The sequence below is a fragment of the Entelurus aequoreus genome, linkage group LG10, assembly GCF_033978785.1.
Source record: "Entelurus aequoreus isolate RoL-2023_Sb linkage group LG10, RoL_Eaeq_v1.1, whole genome shotgun sequence".
Lineage (NCBI taxonomy): Eukaryota > Metazoa > Chordata > Actinopteri > Syngnathiformes > Syngnathidae > Entelurus > Entelurus aequoreus.
Window position 1 is genome coordinate 48359603 of NC_084740.1, and position 20289 is coordinate 48379891.

Here is a 20289-nt window from a genome sequence, read left to right on the forward strand (position 1 = left end):
GAAAATACACGCAACCCTAACTCAAAATGCCGGACATTTGAGGCATTTAAGAAATTCCGCCCTGACAGCTCCGCAAAAGAGGACATGTCCGGTGAAAAGAGGACGTATGGTCAGTCTATCGTAGCCCGTTAGCTGCTAGCATGCCGTGTGTTGTGCCTCGGTGTGCATTGTTTACACAACGTGCGTTACGCTACTTAATATGTCCGTGTGGAAACTCGTTTGGTACACCTCCGAACCGAACTGGAACCCCCGTACCGAAACGGTTCAATACATTCGTACCGTTACACCCCTAGTGTGCACACTCTACCAGCGTCTACGTTTGTACGATACAGTTATGAGTGACAGCCATAAACACCAGCCATCTTAATAGGACCAAACAACAATTTTTATTCAATTGAGGTCATGTCCACACGAACACCGGGAGTTTCAAAAACTCATATCCGGGGTTAAAACGATCTCCATCTATACGTGTGGTTTCAAAACTGTCTCCGTCTACAAACAAACACATACTCCTGCTGTCAAGCACATTTTGTCCAATAAGAAGCCTGAAAAAAGCAGCAACAGCTGACTTGGTGGCATTACACCTCTGTTATCATGTTTAGTTTGATATGCAAGACATGCAATGCCTGCACTTACACAGAGCCCTGGGAACATTATAAATCTCTTTGTGTTTAAAGCGCACATATGTGCCTGTGCTGCTTAAACCCACCAACACAACAGAATTATAACATGTTTAATTAGCAACATGGTGATATAGTACATGTAAAGTGTACTCTATTTCTAAAATCGGCGCAACCTTTAAGCAGCCAAGGAAACTTTTAAATGTTTAAGTGCCTAAAACATGCAGACCTTTGTGTGCCGCTGCAAAAGTCTTGTGGAATCATAAAGCTTTTAATCATTAATATAGTAAGTAGGGGCGTAACGGTACACAAAAATTTCGGTTCGGTACGTACCTCGGTTTAGAGGTCACGGTTCGGTTAATTTTGGGTACAGTAAGAAAACAACAAAATATACATTTTTTGGTTATTTATTTACCAAATTTGCAAAATCTTCCACCAAAAATATTTTTCTTAGTGGAATATTTGATGTGAAGTAATCGGAACCTTGGATAGGTCAATAATTCATAACATTGATTTTGATTCAATATTATGTTTTGAGCAATGACAGTTTGAAAGAAAAAAAAACAGCTTTGTTTTATTAGTCAACATTGCAACTTTTTCTAAATTACATTTAACCTTTAAGCTTTTTTATTTCACTTTTGTTATGTTTTTGTTTATTTTAATAGTATTTTTAGAATGTGCCGTGGGCCTTTAAAACATTAGCCGTGGGCCACAAATGGCCTCCGGGGAACACTTTTGACACCCCTGCTATAGATAATAAAAAATTAAATCTGATAAATCTGGATAAAAAGCAGAGCCTGGCGACACATGCGCGTTTATCATAACTCTCTTGCTCGCTCTGTCTCTGCCCCTCCCTCACCAATGCTGATGCGCGCACAATTTGTTTTGTTTTTAACCCCTTCTTAACCCTGAACGTACATTGAAAATACATGCAACCCTAACTCAAAATACCGGACATTTGAGGCATTTAAGAAATTCCGCCCTGACAGCTCTGCAAAAGAGGACATGTCCGGTGAAAAGAGGACGTATGGTCAGTCTATCGTAGCCCGGTCACTGCTAGCTGCTAGTGCCTCGGTGTGCATTGTTTACACAACGTGCGGTACACTACTTAATATGTCCATGTGGAAACTCTTTCGGTACACCTCCGAACCAAACCGAAACCCCCGTGTTGAAACGGTTCAATACAAATACACGTCCCGTTACACCCCTAATAGTAATATATTACATGTGCAATGCAGTGTATATTGTCTTTAACATCAGTTCACATTGACAAGGAGGACAATACATCATGTTTTTTTAGCACCCAAATCAATCTACACAAATGGAACCAACACACGTAAAATCACTTTATGATCTGTCGTTGAATAAGGACTAATGAGCTAATGTTGCATCTTTCTTATGACATAAAGCAAAAAGTCTTACTAGTCAAAGTTGTTCCATCAGGTGGAGGTTCGACAGCAATCGTATCCAAAATAGCTGACTGAAAATAGCATGTTTACATTTAAACATACAGTACATTATGTTATAGTGTGTTCAAAGCCAGGAAAACAGGAAATGACACCACACAACTGTGACGTCATCAGAGGAATACAGTTCTCCGATTGTGCCGTGTACACGCATACGCTGAGCTGAGAGTTTTCAAACTGTATACTTTGGCCAGCATTTGCAGAAGTCTGTGTTCTGAGGACAAAAGTATGCGTTTGCGTGTGGACAAGAGGCCTAAATGCAGAGATAGGTATGCGTTTATAAAATATCTGTGTTTGTGTGGACATGACCTTAACTTCTAGCCATTGGAAATATAGACGTTGTGGTTTAATCTTAGTCATGGTAACATATGCTAGCCGGTTGTCATTTCCTTAGATTTTATTTTGATCAGAGTTCCAGTTTTGAGCCAGTGATGCACAGCAGCTTTAAGAAGTGGAAAAGGAGGACACAAAAGTTAAGAACACTAGTATAGCTATGTGAGCTACAATGCTATCATTAAACTCACATTCTAACAGCAGCAACATAATGGTAGGGTGTTGTATTCATTGAAGAGTAACAAAATGATAAGCTGTACAGCTCCCAAGTCTGAAGTTGACTGTCAGTTTTTTTTAGAACTCTTGGTTGTGTTTTAAGAAGTGTAGTGAAGCCTTTGTCCCATGTATTTATTAAATTTTTTTCACAAAGCTGTTCTCTCACTCTCACTATTGTGTTAGATCCACTATGGACTGGACTTTCACTAATATGTTAGATCCACTATGGACTGGACTTTCACAATATTATGTCAGACCCACTCGACATCCATTGCCCCCCCCCCCCCCCCCCCCTCATTCACATCGACGTCCCACTGGGGTGAGTTTTCCTTGCCCTTATGTGGGCTCTGTACCGCGGATGTCGTTGTGGCTTGTGCAGCCCTTTGAGACACTTGTGATTTAGGGCTATATAAATAAACATTGATTGATTGATTCTCACTGAAGTAGTGTGTGGACATAGGAGGGCTCTCTAGCTAAGGGCGGTAAAAATGATCTTAGTCCAATTTAGATCTGTAATGATGTACATTTTACAAATATGTTTACACCAATATTAGAATGCGCATTCTGGCACATCAGAATGTGCCAGTGAGGTAATATTTGTGTCACAAAATACAAAATTTTTTATCATGTTTTTCCCCACAGATGTACCTGTTGTATTAAGCCAAGCAATACACAGCTTGCCTCCAATCCCGTCTTCCGAGGTTACAGATGCCCACGATGATATCACCCTGCCCAGGCTGATTGAAGTTCTACAGAACAGAGAGAGGATCAGACAGATCATATTGGAGGACTACAACAGAGCAGGTGCCTGTTAAAGTTTGAGCTAACCCCCTCTTTCTGTTAATCTGGTACCGTTTTGACCTCTTTTATTGTTGTCTTCCAGCCAACATGATCAAGTCTAGGTTCCATGAGCTTGACAGCAATGCTAATTCCAAAGAAAGTTACATTCATGAACAGAACGGCAAGCTCTTGGAGAAGGATAACATTATCCAAAACAACAAGGCAGAGCTAGAGCGACTGGAGAAAAAAACAAGGATGCTTGAACACAAGGTGTGTTCATGTCCAAAACCCTCCTGAGTTTGTGGCTTTGATTGTGACCAACGTTCCCTCTAAGGTGCGCGCCTGCGCAATTGGGCACTGCTTATCCTCTGCGCACCGCAAATTTACGCCTTGCAAAAAATACAATAAATAAATTAAAAGCATAACTATTTGTTCTGTAACAGATAAAATAATGTCAACACTGTTCAATTATTGTAACGTCTGTCGAGACCCTTTAAAGAGGATCACTTTTGGGCGAAACTGTTAATATTCGGACGTAACCACATCCAAAAAAGTATCTAAAAACCTTTATTTAGAAAAACTGGTAATTTTCTACAGTACAAACTAAGCCAAAACCAACTCTTTGTCATCTGTCATATAAACAGCAGCCGCTCGCTCTCTCTCACCTGCACCAACACACATACTCATGGCACCTAGCCACTGATGCGTTTAAGGCCACACAAAAAGTCAGACAACTCCAACCCCACACTTTGTTGCCCGGTCGTTACAATATGATTCCTCAATCAGATGCGTGCCTATTCTACTGTCATTTATTAAGAATGTTAATTTAGTAGGGGTGTAACGGTACGTGTATTTGTATTGAACCGTTTCGGTACGGGGGATCGGTTCGGAGGTGTACCGAGCGACTTTTCACACGAACATATTAAGATAAGCTAAAGTCTTAACAAGCTGCTCCGCTTCCTTCTGCCTGTCTCTGTCAGCACCCAGCATTGTCCCACCCACCCAACCATCTGATTGGTTACATACAGAGCGGTAACAGCCAATCAGCAGTGCGTATTCAGAGCGGTAACAGCCAATCAGCAGTGCGTATTCAGAGCGCATGTAGTCAGTGCTTAGCGTTTAGCAGGTAAGCATCAGGCTGCGGACTCTACCCAAATTTTAATAAACACCTCCCAGTCAACTACTAGTAACATCACTATGAGCCCGTTGACCTAGAAATATAAACTGCAGCTCAGCTCGCTCGCAGTCCTGGCTTGAGGTGAAGGCTAATTCACTTTTAGCGTAACGTTAGCTCATTTTGCGGTGAGTGTGTGTGTGTTACGGACAGCAAAGCCCTGTCTCTCTGTTATTTCACTTGACCCTTTTCTGTGTTGATTGAGCTGTGTTGAAGCAGCAAAAAAGGACTTTATGTTAAAGGAAGAGTTTCTGTCTCTGATAGTTGATATAATAATGTAACTGCATCATAAAGCCTACATGAACTCCATAGTGTTCAGGGATGAAAAGTCTCTCCTATTGCTATTGTACTATTTTTTCAGCTATAGTTACATTAATCATTAGTAATGGAGCAGCCTAGTTTTGAATGGCAGGGTCCCTGCTATCACATGTTGATAAAAATATAACATTTACATAATAAAAATCAACTACAGGCTTCCCAAATGCTGTAATAAATTAAGCATGATGAGTTGACTTGAAACTGTTTAATGTTGCACTTTTTATATGTAGAACAAAAGTTTTGTCATTTTATTTAATCTGAGCAACAATTTGAGGCAGTTTAATGTGGATTAATGTGGGCAGAATTATTATAGTGTTCCCAATGTTAAAAGGATAAAGCCATTGTTTACAAATTTGGTAAATAAATAACCAACAAATGTATATTTTGTTGTTTTCTTACTGTACCGAAAATGAACCGAACTGTGACCTCTAAACCGAGGTACGTACCAAACCGAAATTTTTGTGTAATGCTAATAAAAATATATATTTTAAGGACAGAAAGTTTCAGGAATGTACACTTTATCCCAGGCTTACATCTCATTGTGCAACATGAAAATGTTTTAAGGGGAACTAAATGTGATCCTGAAAGGAACACTAATTATTTCAAAAAGTAGGACCCCCCTCCGGGCATAAAATACTGGTACATAGCTCATGAAAAACATTTTTTTTTTCGTTATTTTCATTGTAAGTGGGCTAAATTCCCTATATTAAAAAATGATCTTATAAAAATGACTGCTCTTATTTGGTTATTATAAAAAAACATTTACCTTGTTATAAAATCAGGTTTGGGACAGGTGTGATGCTGGTATGGCCACAGTGTGCACATCTGATGTTGCTAACATGCAACATCAGATGTTGCATGTTAGCAACACTGAGTGCTCAGGGAGTTTTTGCACATGAAAAATTAGAGGGAACATTGACTGACGTGTCTCTGATTATCCCTCACTGTTCCATCCTAGATTGACATCCTTCAGAAAACGACAAAGATCTATGAGGACGACAAGCGTTGCCTGCAGCACGAGCTGGAAACGAGAGGGCAAAGGCTGCAAAGAGAGCTGTCTGAGAAGAGACGCATGGAGGAGCGCATGCAGGGAGCCGTCACAGACACGCAGTATAAGTGGGAAAAAAAATGTGTGCGTATGTCTCCTTCAAATACTAATTTGGATAGGTGAATCCTTCAATTTGGGAAATGATGTGGAGCATCACCCTGGCTTTGCAGGAGCGACGTGTGAATGCAGTACAGCAGCAGTTGCAGAACAAACTGTGGGTGAAGGACGAGCAGCTGAAGCAGGTTATAGCCATCGTGACCGAAAACAACAAACCGGGACGTCCTGAGCCTCCACCCCGTCAGACGCAACCTCAGAGGCCCTCCAGAGAGGAGCGCCTTCCCATCCCTGCAAAGAGATCCGCCTCGCCCTCTGCTGTACCGGTATGCTATGATTCAACACTGTTAGTTGGCATACATGACATATCCTCTCCTTAGAATGCAGATACAGTATCTGGTGTTTGGATTAGTCCAACCATGGCGACCAACACGTAAAAGTTAAAGGCCTACTGAAATGAGATTTTCTTATTTAAACAGGGATAGCAGGTCCATTCTATGTGTCATACTTGATCATTTCGCGATATTGCCATATTTTTGCTAAAAGGATTTAGTAAAGAACATCGACGATAAAGTTCGCAACTTTTGGTCACTGATAAAAAAAAAGCCTTGCCTGTACCGGAAGTAGTGTGACGTCACAGGTTGAAGAGCTCCTCACATCTGCACATTGTTTACAATCAAGGACGCCAGCAGCGTGAGCGATTTGGACCGAGAAAGCGACGATTATCCCATTTATTTGAGCGAGGATGAAAGATTTGTGGATGAGGAAAGTGAGAGTGAAGGATTAGAGGGCAGTGGAAGCGATTCAGATAGGGAATATGCTGTGAGAGGCGGGTGGGACCTGATATTCAGCTGGGAATGACTAAAACAGTAAATAAACACAAGACATATATATACTCTATTAGCCACAACACAACCAGGCTTATATTTAATATGCCACAAATGAATCGCTCATAACAAACACCTCCCCCTCCCGTCCATATAACCCGCCAATACAACTCAAACACTCGCACAACACACTCAATCCCACAGCCCAAAGTACCGTTCACTTCCGCAAAGTTCATACAGCACATATATTTCCCCAAAGTTACGTACGTGACATGCACATAGCAGCACGCACGGACGGGCAAGCGATCAAATGTTTGGAAGAAAGCTGCGTACTCACGGTTGCGCGTCTGCTATCCAACTCAAAGTCCTCCTGGTTGTGTTGCTGTAGCCAGCCGCTAATACACCGATCCCACCTACAGCTTTCTTCTTTCCTGTCTTTATTGTCCATTAAACAAATTGCAAAAGATTCACCAACACAGATGTCCATAATACTGTGGAATTTTGCGATGAAAACAGAGCTGTTTGTATTGGGACACAATGGTGTCCCAATACTTCCGCACAATCCGTGACGTCACGCGCAAACATCATCATACCGAGACGTTTTCAGCCAGATATTTCCCGGGAAATTTAAATTTAAGATTTTATCATTGATATATAAACTATCAGACTGCGTGGTCGGTAGAAGTGGGTTTCAGTATTCCTGAAAAAAAAGTACCCAAACACATACTGTACAGCAGATTTTTAAAGCTTCTGTATTTTTCGGACTATAAGTCGCAGTTTTTTTCATAGTTTGGCCGGGGGTGCGACTTATACTCAGGAGCGACTTATGTGTGAAATTATTAACACATTAGCGTAAAATATCAAAAATATTATTTAGCTCATTCATGTAAGAGACTAGACTTATAAGATTTCATGGGATTTAGCGATTAGGAGTGACAGATTGTTTGGTAAACGTATAGCATGTTCTATATGTTATAGTTATTTGAATGACTCTTACCATAATATGTTACGTTAACATACCAGGCACGTTCTCAGTTGGTTATTTATGCCTCATATAACGTACACTTATTCAGCCTGTTGTTCACTATTCTTTATTTATTTTAAATTGCCTTTCAAATGTCTATTCTTGGTGTTGGGTTTTATCAAATACATTTCCCCAAAAAATGCGACTTATACTCCAGTGCGACTTATATATATTTTTTCCTTCTTTATTATGCATTTTCGGCCGGTGCGACTTCTACTCCGGAGCGACTTATACTCCGAAAAATACAGTAAATGTGTATATATCATTTATACACACATACACATTGGCCCCCAAAACACATTTTTTCTCTCAATGTGGCCCCCCGAGTCAAACTATTTGCCCATCTCTGATGTAAGGTAACATAGTAAAAATAATCTGAATCAGGCCCAAAATCTTATCAGTTCCCTAAAAATCGCATGAAAAAGTGCACATGATGTTTTGAGTTATTTTGTTAACTAATTGACTTACAGACAGACAAAGGAACAACAAGGGTTACATAAAACTTCCTGCTGGAGCTAATGATTGGACACTAGAGGAACTGCCATTTTTTAAAAATGTTGCCAATCATTATGAAGGACATGGCGACAGATGCAATTTTTTTAATGCTTTCTAACTCGTAAATAAAAGTCAGCTGACAACATAGCCAATGGGAGATCCTCTATTCCGCCCATAAAACCCAATGAAAAAACATACAAAACGGGCCAACAATCCAGCATTTACATTTCGTGACTTGAATATTAACCAAGTATTGGTGATATTGTTATTATAAGCGCTAACGCAGACAAACTATTTATAGTGGTGCTGTGATCAATGGCATGTGTGCCTGTTTACATCATCGAGTGGGAAGCTGCTTCCTTTACTCGTGAAAGTTAATTGTAGATCATTAATCATGCCTCTCACCTTTATAGTAGAAAGACAAGGTTTTAATCAGAAATGTCCAGAGTGTACCCCGCCTTCCGCCCAAGTGCAGCTAGGATAGGCTTTCGCACCCCGTGCGACTCGGAAGAGGAACCAGCAGTAGAAAATGGATGAATAGATGGATGGTGGTACACTTTCACAGACAATTTAGACCCGGTATTGGCAAAAACGACACGATTAGACGCCTGGTTCCACCCCCCTCTTCTTCGCAAGGATTTTGACTCATTTTTCATCTAAAACAGGAATATAACAAGATTCTATCAGACGGCATCCTAAAAACTGCAGACATTGCACAGTAAGTCAGTGATGCAGTGGGGAAAAAAGTGAATGTTGAGATGTTTTTGAAATTGATAAATATTAAATGTTATTATTAAGGGTGTAACGGTACGTGTATTTGTATTGAACCGTTTCGGTACGGGGGTTTCAGTTCGGTTCGGAGGTGTACCGAACGAGTTTCCACACAAACATATTAAGTAGCGTAACGCACGTTGTGTAAACAATGTACACCGAGTACTCAGTACTCTACACAGCACCCAGCATTGTCCCACCCACACAACCATCTGATTGGTTACAAACAGAGCGGTAACAGCCAATCAGCAGTGCGTATTCAGAGCGCATGTAGTCAGTGCTTAGCGTTTAGCAGGTAAGCATCAGGCAGCGTACTCTTCCCCAAATTATAATAAACACCTCCCAGTCAACTACTAGTAACATCACTATGAGCCCGTTGACCTTCTAGAAATATAAAAGGCAGTTCAGCTCGCTCGCAGTCCTGGCTTGAGGTGAAGGCTAATTCGCATGTTAGCTCATTTTGCGGTGTGTGTGTGTGTGTGTGTGTGTGTGTGTGTGTGTGTGTGTGTGTGTGTGTGTGTGTGTGTGTGTGTGTGTGTGTGTGTGTGTGTGTGTGTGTGTGTGTGTGTGTGTGTGTGTGTGTGTGTGTGTGTGTGTGTGTGTGTGTGTGTGTGTGTGTGTGTGTGTGCGCGTGTTACGGACAGCAAAGCCCTGTCTGTCTGTTATTTCACTTTACCTTTTTCTGTGTTGATTGAGCTGTGTTGAAGCAGCAAAAAAGGACATTATGTTAAATGAAGAGTTTCTGTCTCTGATAGTTGATATAATAATGTAACTGCATCATGAAGCCTACATGAACTCCATGGTGTTCAGGGATGAATAGTCTCTCCTATTGCTATTGTACTATTTTTTCAGCTATAGTTACATTAATCATTAGTAATGCAGCAGCCTAGTTTTGAATGGCAGGGTCCCTGCTATCACATGTTGATAAAAATATGACATTTACATAATAAAAATCAACTACAGGCTTCCCAAATGCTTTAATAAATTAAGCATGATGAGTTGACTTGAAACTGTTTAATGTTGCGTTTTTTATATGTAGAAGAAAAGTTTTGTCATTTTATTTAATCTGAGCAACAATTTGAGGCAGTTTAATGTTGATTAACGTGGGCAGAATTATTATAGTGTTCCTAATGTTAAAAGGATAAAGCCATTGTTTACAAATTTGGTAAATAAATAACCAAAAAATGTATATTTTGTTGTTTTCTTACTGTACCGAACCGTGACCTCTAAACCGAGGTACGTACCAAACCGAACTTTTTGTGTACCGTTACACCCCTAGTTATTATTAATGTGCCCATCACATATATGCTTACAGCATGTATGTAAAACCATAACAGAAGTGTTTGGATTTTTTAAAGGGATTTTATAGGCAGAATCGAGCGACTCCCATGTGCTCCATTGTAAGCGAATGAATAATAATACATTTGATCGCATTTATTTGATATTTAGAATGCAAAAAAGAAAATCATATGTGGTCTTGGCTCACATAAGGATTGTGAATCATAGGCAACATGCCAAAAAAAAGTGTGGTTCCCCTTTTATAATAACACCTGTGAAATAAGCAGTCTTATTAGCTGTGAATCTCAAAGACCACTGTCATTCTCCAACAGCTACTATATGCCCAACAAATTACTTAATGATTAAAACGGCCATAAATGCCTGGTTTTGCATTCGAGGCATAAATAAAACCAGGATTAGAATAATCTGGTTTAAATTAATCCAGTTGCTTTCTGACATGTCCCTTTATTTCAGATAAACTAGTTTTAGACTTTCGAGTCTTAGACTAAGGTAATAAACAACTAAAATTAGGGATGTCCGATAATATCGGACCGCCGATATTATCGGCCGATAAATGCTTTAAAATGTAATATCGGAAATTATCGGTATCGGTTTCCAAAAGTACAATTTTTGACTTTTTAAAACGCCGCTGTATACACGGACGCAGGAAGATATACAGAGCGCCAATTAATCCTTGAAGGCGCTGCCTTGGCATACTGGCCCAGTCACATAAAATCTATGGCTTGACACACGCACTAGCGAATGCAAGCATACTTGGTCAACAGCCATACAGGTCACACTGAGGGTGGAGGTATAAACAACTTTAACACTGTTACAAATATGCACCACACGGTGAACCCACACCAAACAAGAATGACAAACACATTTCAGGAGAACATCCGCACCGGAACACAAATACCCAGAACCCCTTGCAGATGCTTGTTTTCATTCAGAAAAATCTACCTCTCACACGTGATGACAAGGAGAAAAAGAATTAGCCCACTCTTTGAGCTTCATCTGTTGCACAAATAGACTAATAGTCTGGACTGAGTGAAGCTGTTTTATTTATGTTTTGTGCCTTTTTTCCCCATGCACTTTGAAGGATGGCTGTGTTTTCTACTAGTCTAGACTGAAGCAGTTTTATTAATGTTCATGCACTTTAAAGGATGGCTGTGTTTTCTACTAGTCTAGACTGAAGCAGTTTTATTAATGTTCATGCACTTCAAAGGACGGCTGTGTTTTCTACTAGTCTAGACTGAAGCAGTTGTATTAATGTTCATGCACTTTGTACCTTTCTTGTTTTTATTTGCACATTTTTGTTACTCATACGAATACATTAAGAACAGGGCAAATTGAGCCCAGTTTCTAGTATACTCTGGACTGAAGCTGTGTGCCTTCATTGTTTTTGTAGATGTTGTTTTGAGGCATGTTTTAAAAAAAAAAAAAAAAAGCACTTTGTGAAAGTCAAAGTTTTAACAGTATTTCCCATAGTTGTAGTGGGTATCAGGATTATATCAGGGAGAGCATGTCCCACATTCCAAGCTGCTGTTTTGAGGCATGTTAAAAAAATAATGCACTTTGTGACTTCAATAATAAATATGGCAGTGCCATGTTGGCATTTTTTTTCCATAACTTGAGTTGATTTATTTTGGAAAACCTTGTTACATTGTTTGATGCATCCAGCGGGGCATCACAACAAAATTAGGCATAATAATGTGTTAATTCCACGACTGTATATATCGGTATCGGTAATTAAGAGTTGGACAATATCGGATATCGGCAAAAAAGCCATTATCGGACATCCCTAACTAAAATCATGTTTTGAAAGCTAAATCAGGCCAATGGCCAACATTAATACAGGCTTTGGCAGCAGCCATGTTTTAGAAGTACAGTTTTGAAACATCCCTGATTTCATGCAGCATGCAGCATCTCTCAGAATTAAACTGCATGTCCTCCTTTTCTGTGATCTATTTAGACGTCAACACCGGTTCGTCCCCTGCACCGGCGTTCCCGCTCAGCTGGCGGAGAGAAGTGGGTGGACCACAAGCCCTCCTCAAGCCTGGACTTGGGAACGGTGCTGCAGCCCGTTATCCATAACGCCATCCAAGTGTCAGCCCCCAATGAGAAAGTGCTGGCCAAGTGTGATCGCTACGTGTTAACGCACCAGGAGATCGCCTCCGACGGGGAGATACAGACCAAACTTGTTAAGGTAAGACCGCTCATATGGAAGTCAAGTCCTTCCATGAGTGTTGTGTGGGTTGACCGCAATATGTTTGTGTATGTTTAGGGTGACGTGTTGAAGACAAGAGGAGGAGGACAATCCGTCCAATTCACTGACATTGAGATACTTAAACAGCAGCTCACCACAGTCCCAGGGTAGGAACCATCTCTTTGTCAATTCCGAAACTACTGAAGGTGTTCTGAGGGTTTTAACAAGATGTCACTTTTAAAAACTCCAAAGCCGCAAGAGGAGGTCTTCAGAAGGCACGAGCGGAGACCATCAAGATGGCGCTGTGACTGACGTGGCGACAAGGGTATGAAAATGACCACAATCAGATTAATATTAAATACAGGTTGACACCAATTTAGGCGTATTTCTAACTAGGACTGGGCGATAATATGATCGTGATCAATTTCAGTTTGATCACAGTGATCAGCCTTCAGCATATTTACCTTGATCAAACATGGCGGAAATGTCTGTTACAAGATACTGCAGTCGTACGTTTTCTTATTACCGTATTTTTCGGACTATAAGTCGCACCGGCCGAAAATGCATAATAAAGAAGGAAAAAAACACATGTCGCATTGGAGTATAAGTTGCATTTTTGGGGGAAATGTATTTGATAAAACCCAACACCAAGAATAGACATTTGAAAGGCAATTTAAAATAAATAAAGAATAGTGAACAACAGGCTGAATAAGTGTACGGTATATGAGGCATAAATAACCAACTGAGAACGTGCCTGGTATGTTAACGTAACATATTATGGTAAGAGTCATTCAAATAACTATAACATATAGAACATGCTATACGTTTACCAAACAATCTGTCACTCCTAATCGCTAAATCCCATGAAATCTTATACGTCTAGTCTCTTACGTGAATGAGCTAAATAATATTATTTGATATTTTACGGTAATGTTCTAATAATTTCACACATACACTACCGTTCAAAAGTTTGGGGTCATTCAAACAATTTTGTGTTTGAGCCTTCATTTCTAAGAACAAGAATAGACTGTCGAGTTTCAGATGAAAGTTCTCTTTTTCTGGCCATTTTGAGCGTTTAATTTACCCCACAAATGTGATGCTCCAGAAACTCAATCTGCTCAAAGGAAGGTCAGTTTTGTAGCTTCTGTAACGAGCTAAACTGTTTTCAGATGTGTGAACATGATTGCACAAGGGTTTTCTAATCATCAATTAGCCTTCTGAGCCAATGAGCAAACACATTGTACCATTAGAACACTGGAGTGATAGTTGCTGGAAATGGGCCTCTATACACCTATGTAGATATTGCACCAAAAACCAGACATTTGCAGCTAGAATAGTCATTTACCACATTAGCAATGTATAGAGTCCATCCATCCATCCATCTTCAACCGCTTATCCGGAATCGGGTCGCGGGGACAGCAGCTCCAGCAAAGACCCCCAGACTTCCCTCTCCAGAGCAACATTTGCGACTTCCTCCTGGGGAATCCCGAAGCGTTCCCAGGCCAGAGAGGAGATGTAATCCCCCCATCTGGTCCTTGGCCTGCCGGGGGGCCTCCTCCCAGTGGGACGTGCAACAAGGACCTCCCTAGGGAGACGCTCGTGAGGCATCCGCACGAGATGCCCGAACCACCTAAGCTGGCTCCTTTCCAAGCGAAGGAGCAGCGGCTCTACTCCGAGTCTCTCTCGGGTGACTGCACTTCTCACCCTATCTCTAAGGGAGATGCCAGCCACCCTTCTGAGGAAACTCATTTCGGCCGCTTGTATCCGCGATCTTATTCTTTCGGTCATTACCCACACTTCATGACCATAGGTGAGAGTAGGAATGTAGATAGCTCGGTAGACCGAGAGCTTTGCCTTCTGACTCAGCTCCCGTTTCGTCACAACAGTGCGGCAGAGAGACTGCAATACTGCCCCAGCTGCTCCGATTCTCCGGCTGATTTCCTTCTCCATCTTTCCCTCACTCGTGAACAAGACCCCGAGATACTTAAACTCCTCCACCTGGGACAGAGTCCTGTCCCCTACCCGGACTGTACAAACCATCGGTTTCCTGCTGAGAACCATGGCCTCAGATTTGGAGATGCTGATCCTCATTCCAGCCGCTGAACACTCGGCTGCGAACCGATCCAGTGAGAGCTGAAGGTCACGAACCGAAGGTGCCATCAGGACCACATCATCTGCAAACAGCAGTGACGCAACCTTTAGCCCCCCGAGACGTATACCCTCTCCGCCATGGCCACGACTCCGCCTAGAAATCCTGTCCATGAAAATCACAAACAGGATAGGTGACAGAGCGCAGCCCTGGCGGAGACCAACCCCCACTGGAAACGGATCCGACTTACATCCAAGCACCCGGACACAACTCTCGCTTTGGTTGTACAGAGATTGGATGGCCCTCAGCAGGGTTCCCCTCACTCCGTACTCCCTCAGCACCTCCCACAAGATCTCCCGAGGGACGCGGTCATACGCCTTCTCCAAATCCACAAAACACATGTAGACTGGATAGGCATACTCCCAGGCCCTCTCCAGGATTCCCGCAAGCGTAAAGAGTTGGTCAGTTGTTCCACGACCAGGACGGAATCCACATTGCTCCTCTTGAATCTGAGGTTCGACTATCGGCCGGACCCTCCTTTCCAGTACCTTGGCGTAAACTTTCCCAGGGAGGCTGAGTAGTGTGATACCCCTGTAATTATCACACACCCTCTGGTCCCCCTTTTTGAAAAGGGGAACCACCACCCCAGTCTGCCACTCCCTCGGCACTGTCCCAGACTTCCACGCAATGTTGAAAAGGCGTATCAACCAAGACAGCCCATCAACACCCAGAGCCTTCAGCATTTCCGGACGGATCTCGTCAACCCCCGGAGCTTTGCCACTGTGGAGTTGTCTAACTACCTCAGTGACTTCACCCCGAGAGATCGACGTCGATCCCCCATCATCCTCAGGCCCTGCTCCTATCAGGGAGGGTGTGTCTGATGTATTTGGGTTCAGGAGTTCCTCAAAGTGCTCTTTCCAACGCCCTACGACTTCCTCACTTGAAGTCAGCAAAGTCCCATCCTTGCCGTACACAGCTTGGATGGTTCCCCGCTTCCCCCTCCTGAGGTGCCGTATGGTCTTCCAGAACAGCTTTGGTGCCGCCCGATAGTCCTTCTCCATGGATTCCCCGAACTGCTCCCACACCCTCTGCTTAGCCTCGTCCACAGCCACGGCCGCTGCCCTTCGGGCCCGTCGGTACCTTGCAACTGCCTCCGGAGTCCCCTGGGATAACATACCCCGGTAGGACTCCTTCTTCAGTCGGACGGCTTCCCTGACCACCACTGTCCACCAGGGTGTTCGAGGGTTACCGCCCCTTGAGGCACCTAAGACCTTCTGGCCACAGCTCGCAGCTGCAGCTTTAGCAATAGAGGCTTTGAACACTGCCCATTCCTGTTCAATGTCCCCAACCTCCACAGGGATGGCAGAGAAGTCCCGCCGGAGGTGGGAGTTGAAGTCCTTCCGGACAGAGGACTCCTCCAAACGTTCCCAGTTCACCCGCACTACACGCTTGGGTTTGCCAGGTCTGTCCAGAGGTTTCCCCCGCCATCTAACCCAACTCACCACCAGATGGTGATCAGTTGACAGTTCAGCCCCTCTCTTCACCCGAGTGTCCAAAACATACGGCCTCAGATCAGCTGATACGATTACAAAATCGATCATTGATCTTTGGCCTAGGGTGCTCTGGTACCAGGTACACCTATGAGCATCCTTATGCTTGAACATGGTGTTTGTTATCGCAAGTCCGTGACTAGCACAGAAGTCCAATAACAATCCACCACTCAGGTTCAGATCAGGGAGACCGTTCCTCCCAATCACGCCAGTCCAAGTATCACTGTCATTGCCCACGTGCGCGTTGAAGTCCCCCAGCAAGACTATGGAATCCCCTGCCGGTGCCCCATATAGGACCCCATGCAAGGTATCCAAGAAGGCTGAATACTCTAAACTCCTGTTTGTATAGAGTGTATTTCTTTAAAGTTAAGACTAGTTTAAAGTTATCTTCATTGAAAAGTACAATGCTTTTCCTTCAAAAATAAGGACATTTCAATGTGATCCCCAAACTTTTGAACGGTAGTGTATGTCGCACTGGAGAATAAGTCGCATTTTTTTGGGAAATGTATTTGATAAAAGCCAACACCAAGAATAGACATTTGAAAGGCAATTTAAAATAAATAAAGAATAGTGAACAACAGGCTGAATAAGTGTACGTTATATGAGGCATAAATAACCAACTGAGAACGTGCCTGGTATGTTAACGTAACATATTATGGTAAGAGTCATTCAAATAACTATAACATATAGAACATGCTATACGTTTACCAAACAATCTGTCACTCCTAATCGCTAAATCCCATGAAATCTTATACGTCTAGTCTCTTACGTGAATGAGCTAAATAATATTATTCGATATTTTATGGTAATGTGTTAATAATTTCACACATAAGTCGCTCCTGAGTATAAGTCGCACCCCCGGCCAAACTATGAAAAAAATTGCGACTTATAGTCCAAAAAATACGGTAATTGTTTGTATATAGTATATAATTGGTGCAAAGGTTTAACATGTGTACAAGGATATTTCACATGTCTTTACTGTGTATATAATTGAACAGTGTTTATGTTGTGTACAAGGTGTATTTATAATATGTTGTGAAAAGGAAATTTCTTTTTTTTTTTGGAAGCTCATCTCGTATTTGACTTTGCTTATAGGGTTAGGTGCAATAAGTGTTCAACTTCAGCCTAAACCCTTTCGGTCCGCAACATTTTTTTAAATTTTATTTATCAATGTACAACTGTTTGTTTATTTTGTTGACCATAAGTAAGAAATGATTACTTTAAAAAAGTAGTTTTATACTTGTGAGTGTTGATGACACAGCTTTGCAACAGTTGATATTCTAGTTTCAAGCATGTTTTACTCAATATAGGTCATCAAATCTCAGCAACAAGCTGTAATATCTTACTGAGATCATTTAGGACCAAAACACTTAAAACAAGTAAAACACTAACATAAAATTTGCTTAGTGAGAAGAATTATCTTATCAGACAGAAAATAAGCAAATATCACCCTTATTTGAGATATTTCATCTTACTTAGATTTCAGTTTTTGCAGTGTAGGCGTGGCAAAATTATTCTCTGCATTTGACCCATCACCTGTGAGGTGAGGGGAGCAGTGGGCAGCGTGATTTAACCCCCAATTCCATCCCTTGATGCTGAGTGCCAAGCAGGGAGGTAATTGCTCCCATTTTTATAGTCTTTGGTACGACTTGGCCGGGGTTTGAACTCACAACCTACCCATCTCAGGGCGGACACTTTAATCACTAGGCCTTTTACTGGTAGCATTTAAGTCACAAACTCTGTTTGAGCCCAGCGGGGGGAGTAAGTTTATAGTTAAAAGCCAAATGTTTTGCAGATAATTACAACCCTGCCTTAACTCATTTAAAGTAATGCATAAATTGACTGTTGGGTGTTTTTTCTCTGCAGTGCTCTGTGGCTATGGAGATGAGGGCTGGTGCCAACTTGGGACCTAGCTTGGAACATCATTGCATCACCAAGTAAGCTAACTGTGTTTTGTTTTTAATACACACCTGCAAGGCTAACACTAATTCTTACATATTTATTATATTTCCAGACGCAGAAAACCCTGAACACAATGGCCTCCACAAATGATCACTCTTCTCTTTTCTGATATATCTGTAAATCCTCTTCTCCCGACTGTTGTGCAATAGTCCAAACTTTTTTATTATCTCGCTACAATATTTAAACATTGTCGTTGCTTTTATATATGTAAGTGTGTACACACTTCTCACGCCAAAGCTGTTCATGAAAATATTTAATGTGGTGTTTAAGATATCTGGGTCAGTACAGTATTGGTGTAATTTAGATGTAAACATGCTATTTGAGTGTATTGTTCTGCAATATAGTCTACCACATATGTACTGTATTTTTTATTTTTATATTGCTGAAGTGGTTCCATAAAAAATCTACTTACACAGCCACTGATCAATCAAACACTCCAGTTGTCACCGATTGTGTACTTGGGAATAAAATTCCTTAAACGCACCAATTTGACTTGTCACACAGAACACTGCACTGCAAAAACTGAAATCTTTAAGTAAGATTAAATATCTCAAATAAGGGTGATATTTGCTTATTTTCTGTGTGATAAGATAATTCTTCTCACTCAGCAGATTTTATGTTAGAGTGTTTTACTTGTTTTAAGTGTTTTGGTCCTAAATGATCTCAGTAAGATATTACAGCTTGTTGCTGAGATTTGATGACCTATATTGAGTAAAACATGCTTGAAACTAGAATATCAACTGTTGCAAAGCTGTGTCATCAACACTCAAGTATATTAAGTGTGTGTGGGTTATACTTGTATAGCGCTTTTCTACCTTCAAGGTACTCAAAGCGCTTTGACACTATTTCCACATTCACCCATTCACACACTGATGGCGGGAGCTGCCATGCAAGGCACTAACCACCACCCATCAGGAGCAAGGGTGAAGTGTCTTGCTCAAGGACACGACGGACGTGACGAGGTTGGTAGAAGGTGGGGATCGAACCAGGAACCCTCAGGTTGCTGGCACGGCCACTCTCCCAACTGCGCCACGCCGTCCCCCGTATAAGACTACTTTTTTAAAGTAATAATTTCTTATTTCAAGCATGAAAAAAAAAAATCATGACTTTGACACAATTGTGTCTCATAATTAAAACAGATGACAGCCAAATGGACTTTGCTGTTTTATTTTCAATGAAACAATAGAAAACACATACTCATATAGTAGTACAGTTGGCACAGTACAGTAAACTGACAGTTAATATTTAAACATTTAACATGTGACATTTCTAACAATTTTGAACAGAAATAGTTCATGCACATTCAGATACATTCTTCAAAATTACAATAAAAAAAAAACATACAACCGGGCTGTATATATGCGCACTAATTGACTGAAAGAACACGCACTTGGCGCAATGATGTCATGTTATCGATGGAAAAATGCATCTTTAGACCATATGATTTGCTAGGAGACCCTGAGAGTAACAAGCGGTTGCCTTGTTGCCTTTCCATTAAGAACAATAAATTAGTTTTTAGTATAAGTTTGCTGGTTTCAAGGAATGTAATGCCGAGCGCATATCATTATGTCAAGATAATGGCACTAGCATTTACAAACCCCGTTTCCATATGAGTTGGGAAATTGTGTTAGATGTAAATATAAACGGAATACAATGATTTGCAAATCATTTTCAACCCATATTCAGTTGAATATGCTACAAAGACAACATATTTGATGTTCAAACTGATAAACATTTTTTGCAAATAATAATTAACTTTAGAATTTGATGCCAGCAACACGTGACAAAGAAGTTGGGAAAGGTGGCAATAAATACTGATAAAGTTGAGGAATGCTCATCAAACACTTATTTGGAACATCCCACAGGTGTGCAATGCTTAGTCTTTCACAAGAAAGGATGGGGCGAGGTACACCCCTTTGTCCACAACTGCGTGAGCAAATAGTCAAACAGTTTAAGAACAATGTTTCTCAAAGTGCAACTGCAAGAAATTTAGGGATTTCAACATCTACGGTCCATAATATCACCAAAAGGTTCAGGGAATCTGGAGAAATCACTGCACGTAAGCGGCATGGCCG

General features: G+C 41.4%; 1 protein-coding gene across 2 annotated transcripts in view; it reads left to right on the forward strand.

The window, feature by feature from the left end:
- Window positions 1-18740, forward strand: part of kif23 (kinesin family member 23) — a 36717-nt gene extending 17977 nt beyond the window's left edge. For both annotated transcript variants that reach the window (XM_062061083.1, XM_062061084.1), the window contains 9 exons: window positions 3278-3439; window positions 3519-3685; window positions 5866-6039; window positions 6126-6335; window positions 12380-12613; window positions 12692-12780; window positions 12866-12938; window positions 18119-18189; window positions 18267-18740. In XM_062061083.1, coding sequence (XP_061917067.1) covers window positions 3278-3439; window positions 3519-3685; window positions 5866-6039; window positions 6126-6335; window positions 12380-12613; window positions 12692-12780; window positions 12866-12938; window positions 18119-18189; window positions 18267-18282 — 1196 coding nt within the window. In that variant the 3' untranslated portion in view covers window positions 18283-18740. The remainder of the gene's footprint in view (window positions 1-3277; window positions 3440-3518; window positions 3686-5865; window positions 6040-6125; window positions 6336-12379; window positions 12614-12691; window positions 12781-12865; window positions 12939-18118; window positions 18190-18266) is intronic.
- The last annotated feature ends 1549 nt before the right edge of the window (window positions 18741-20289 follow it).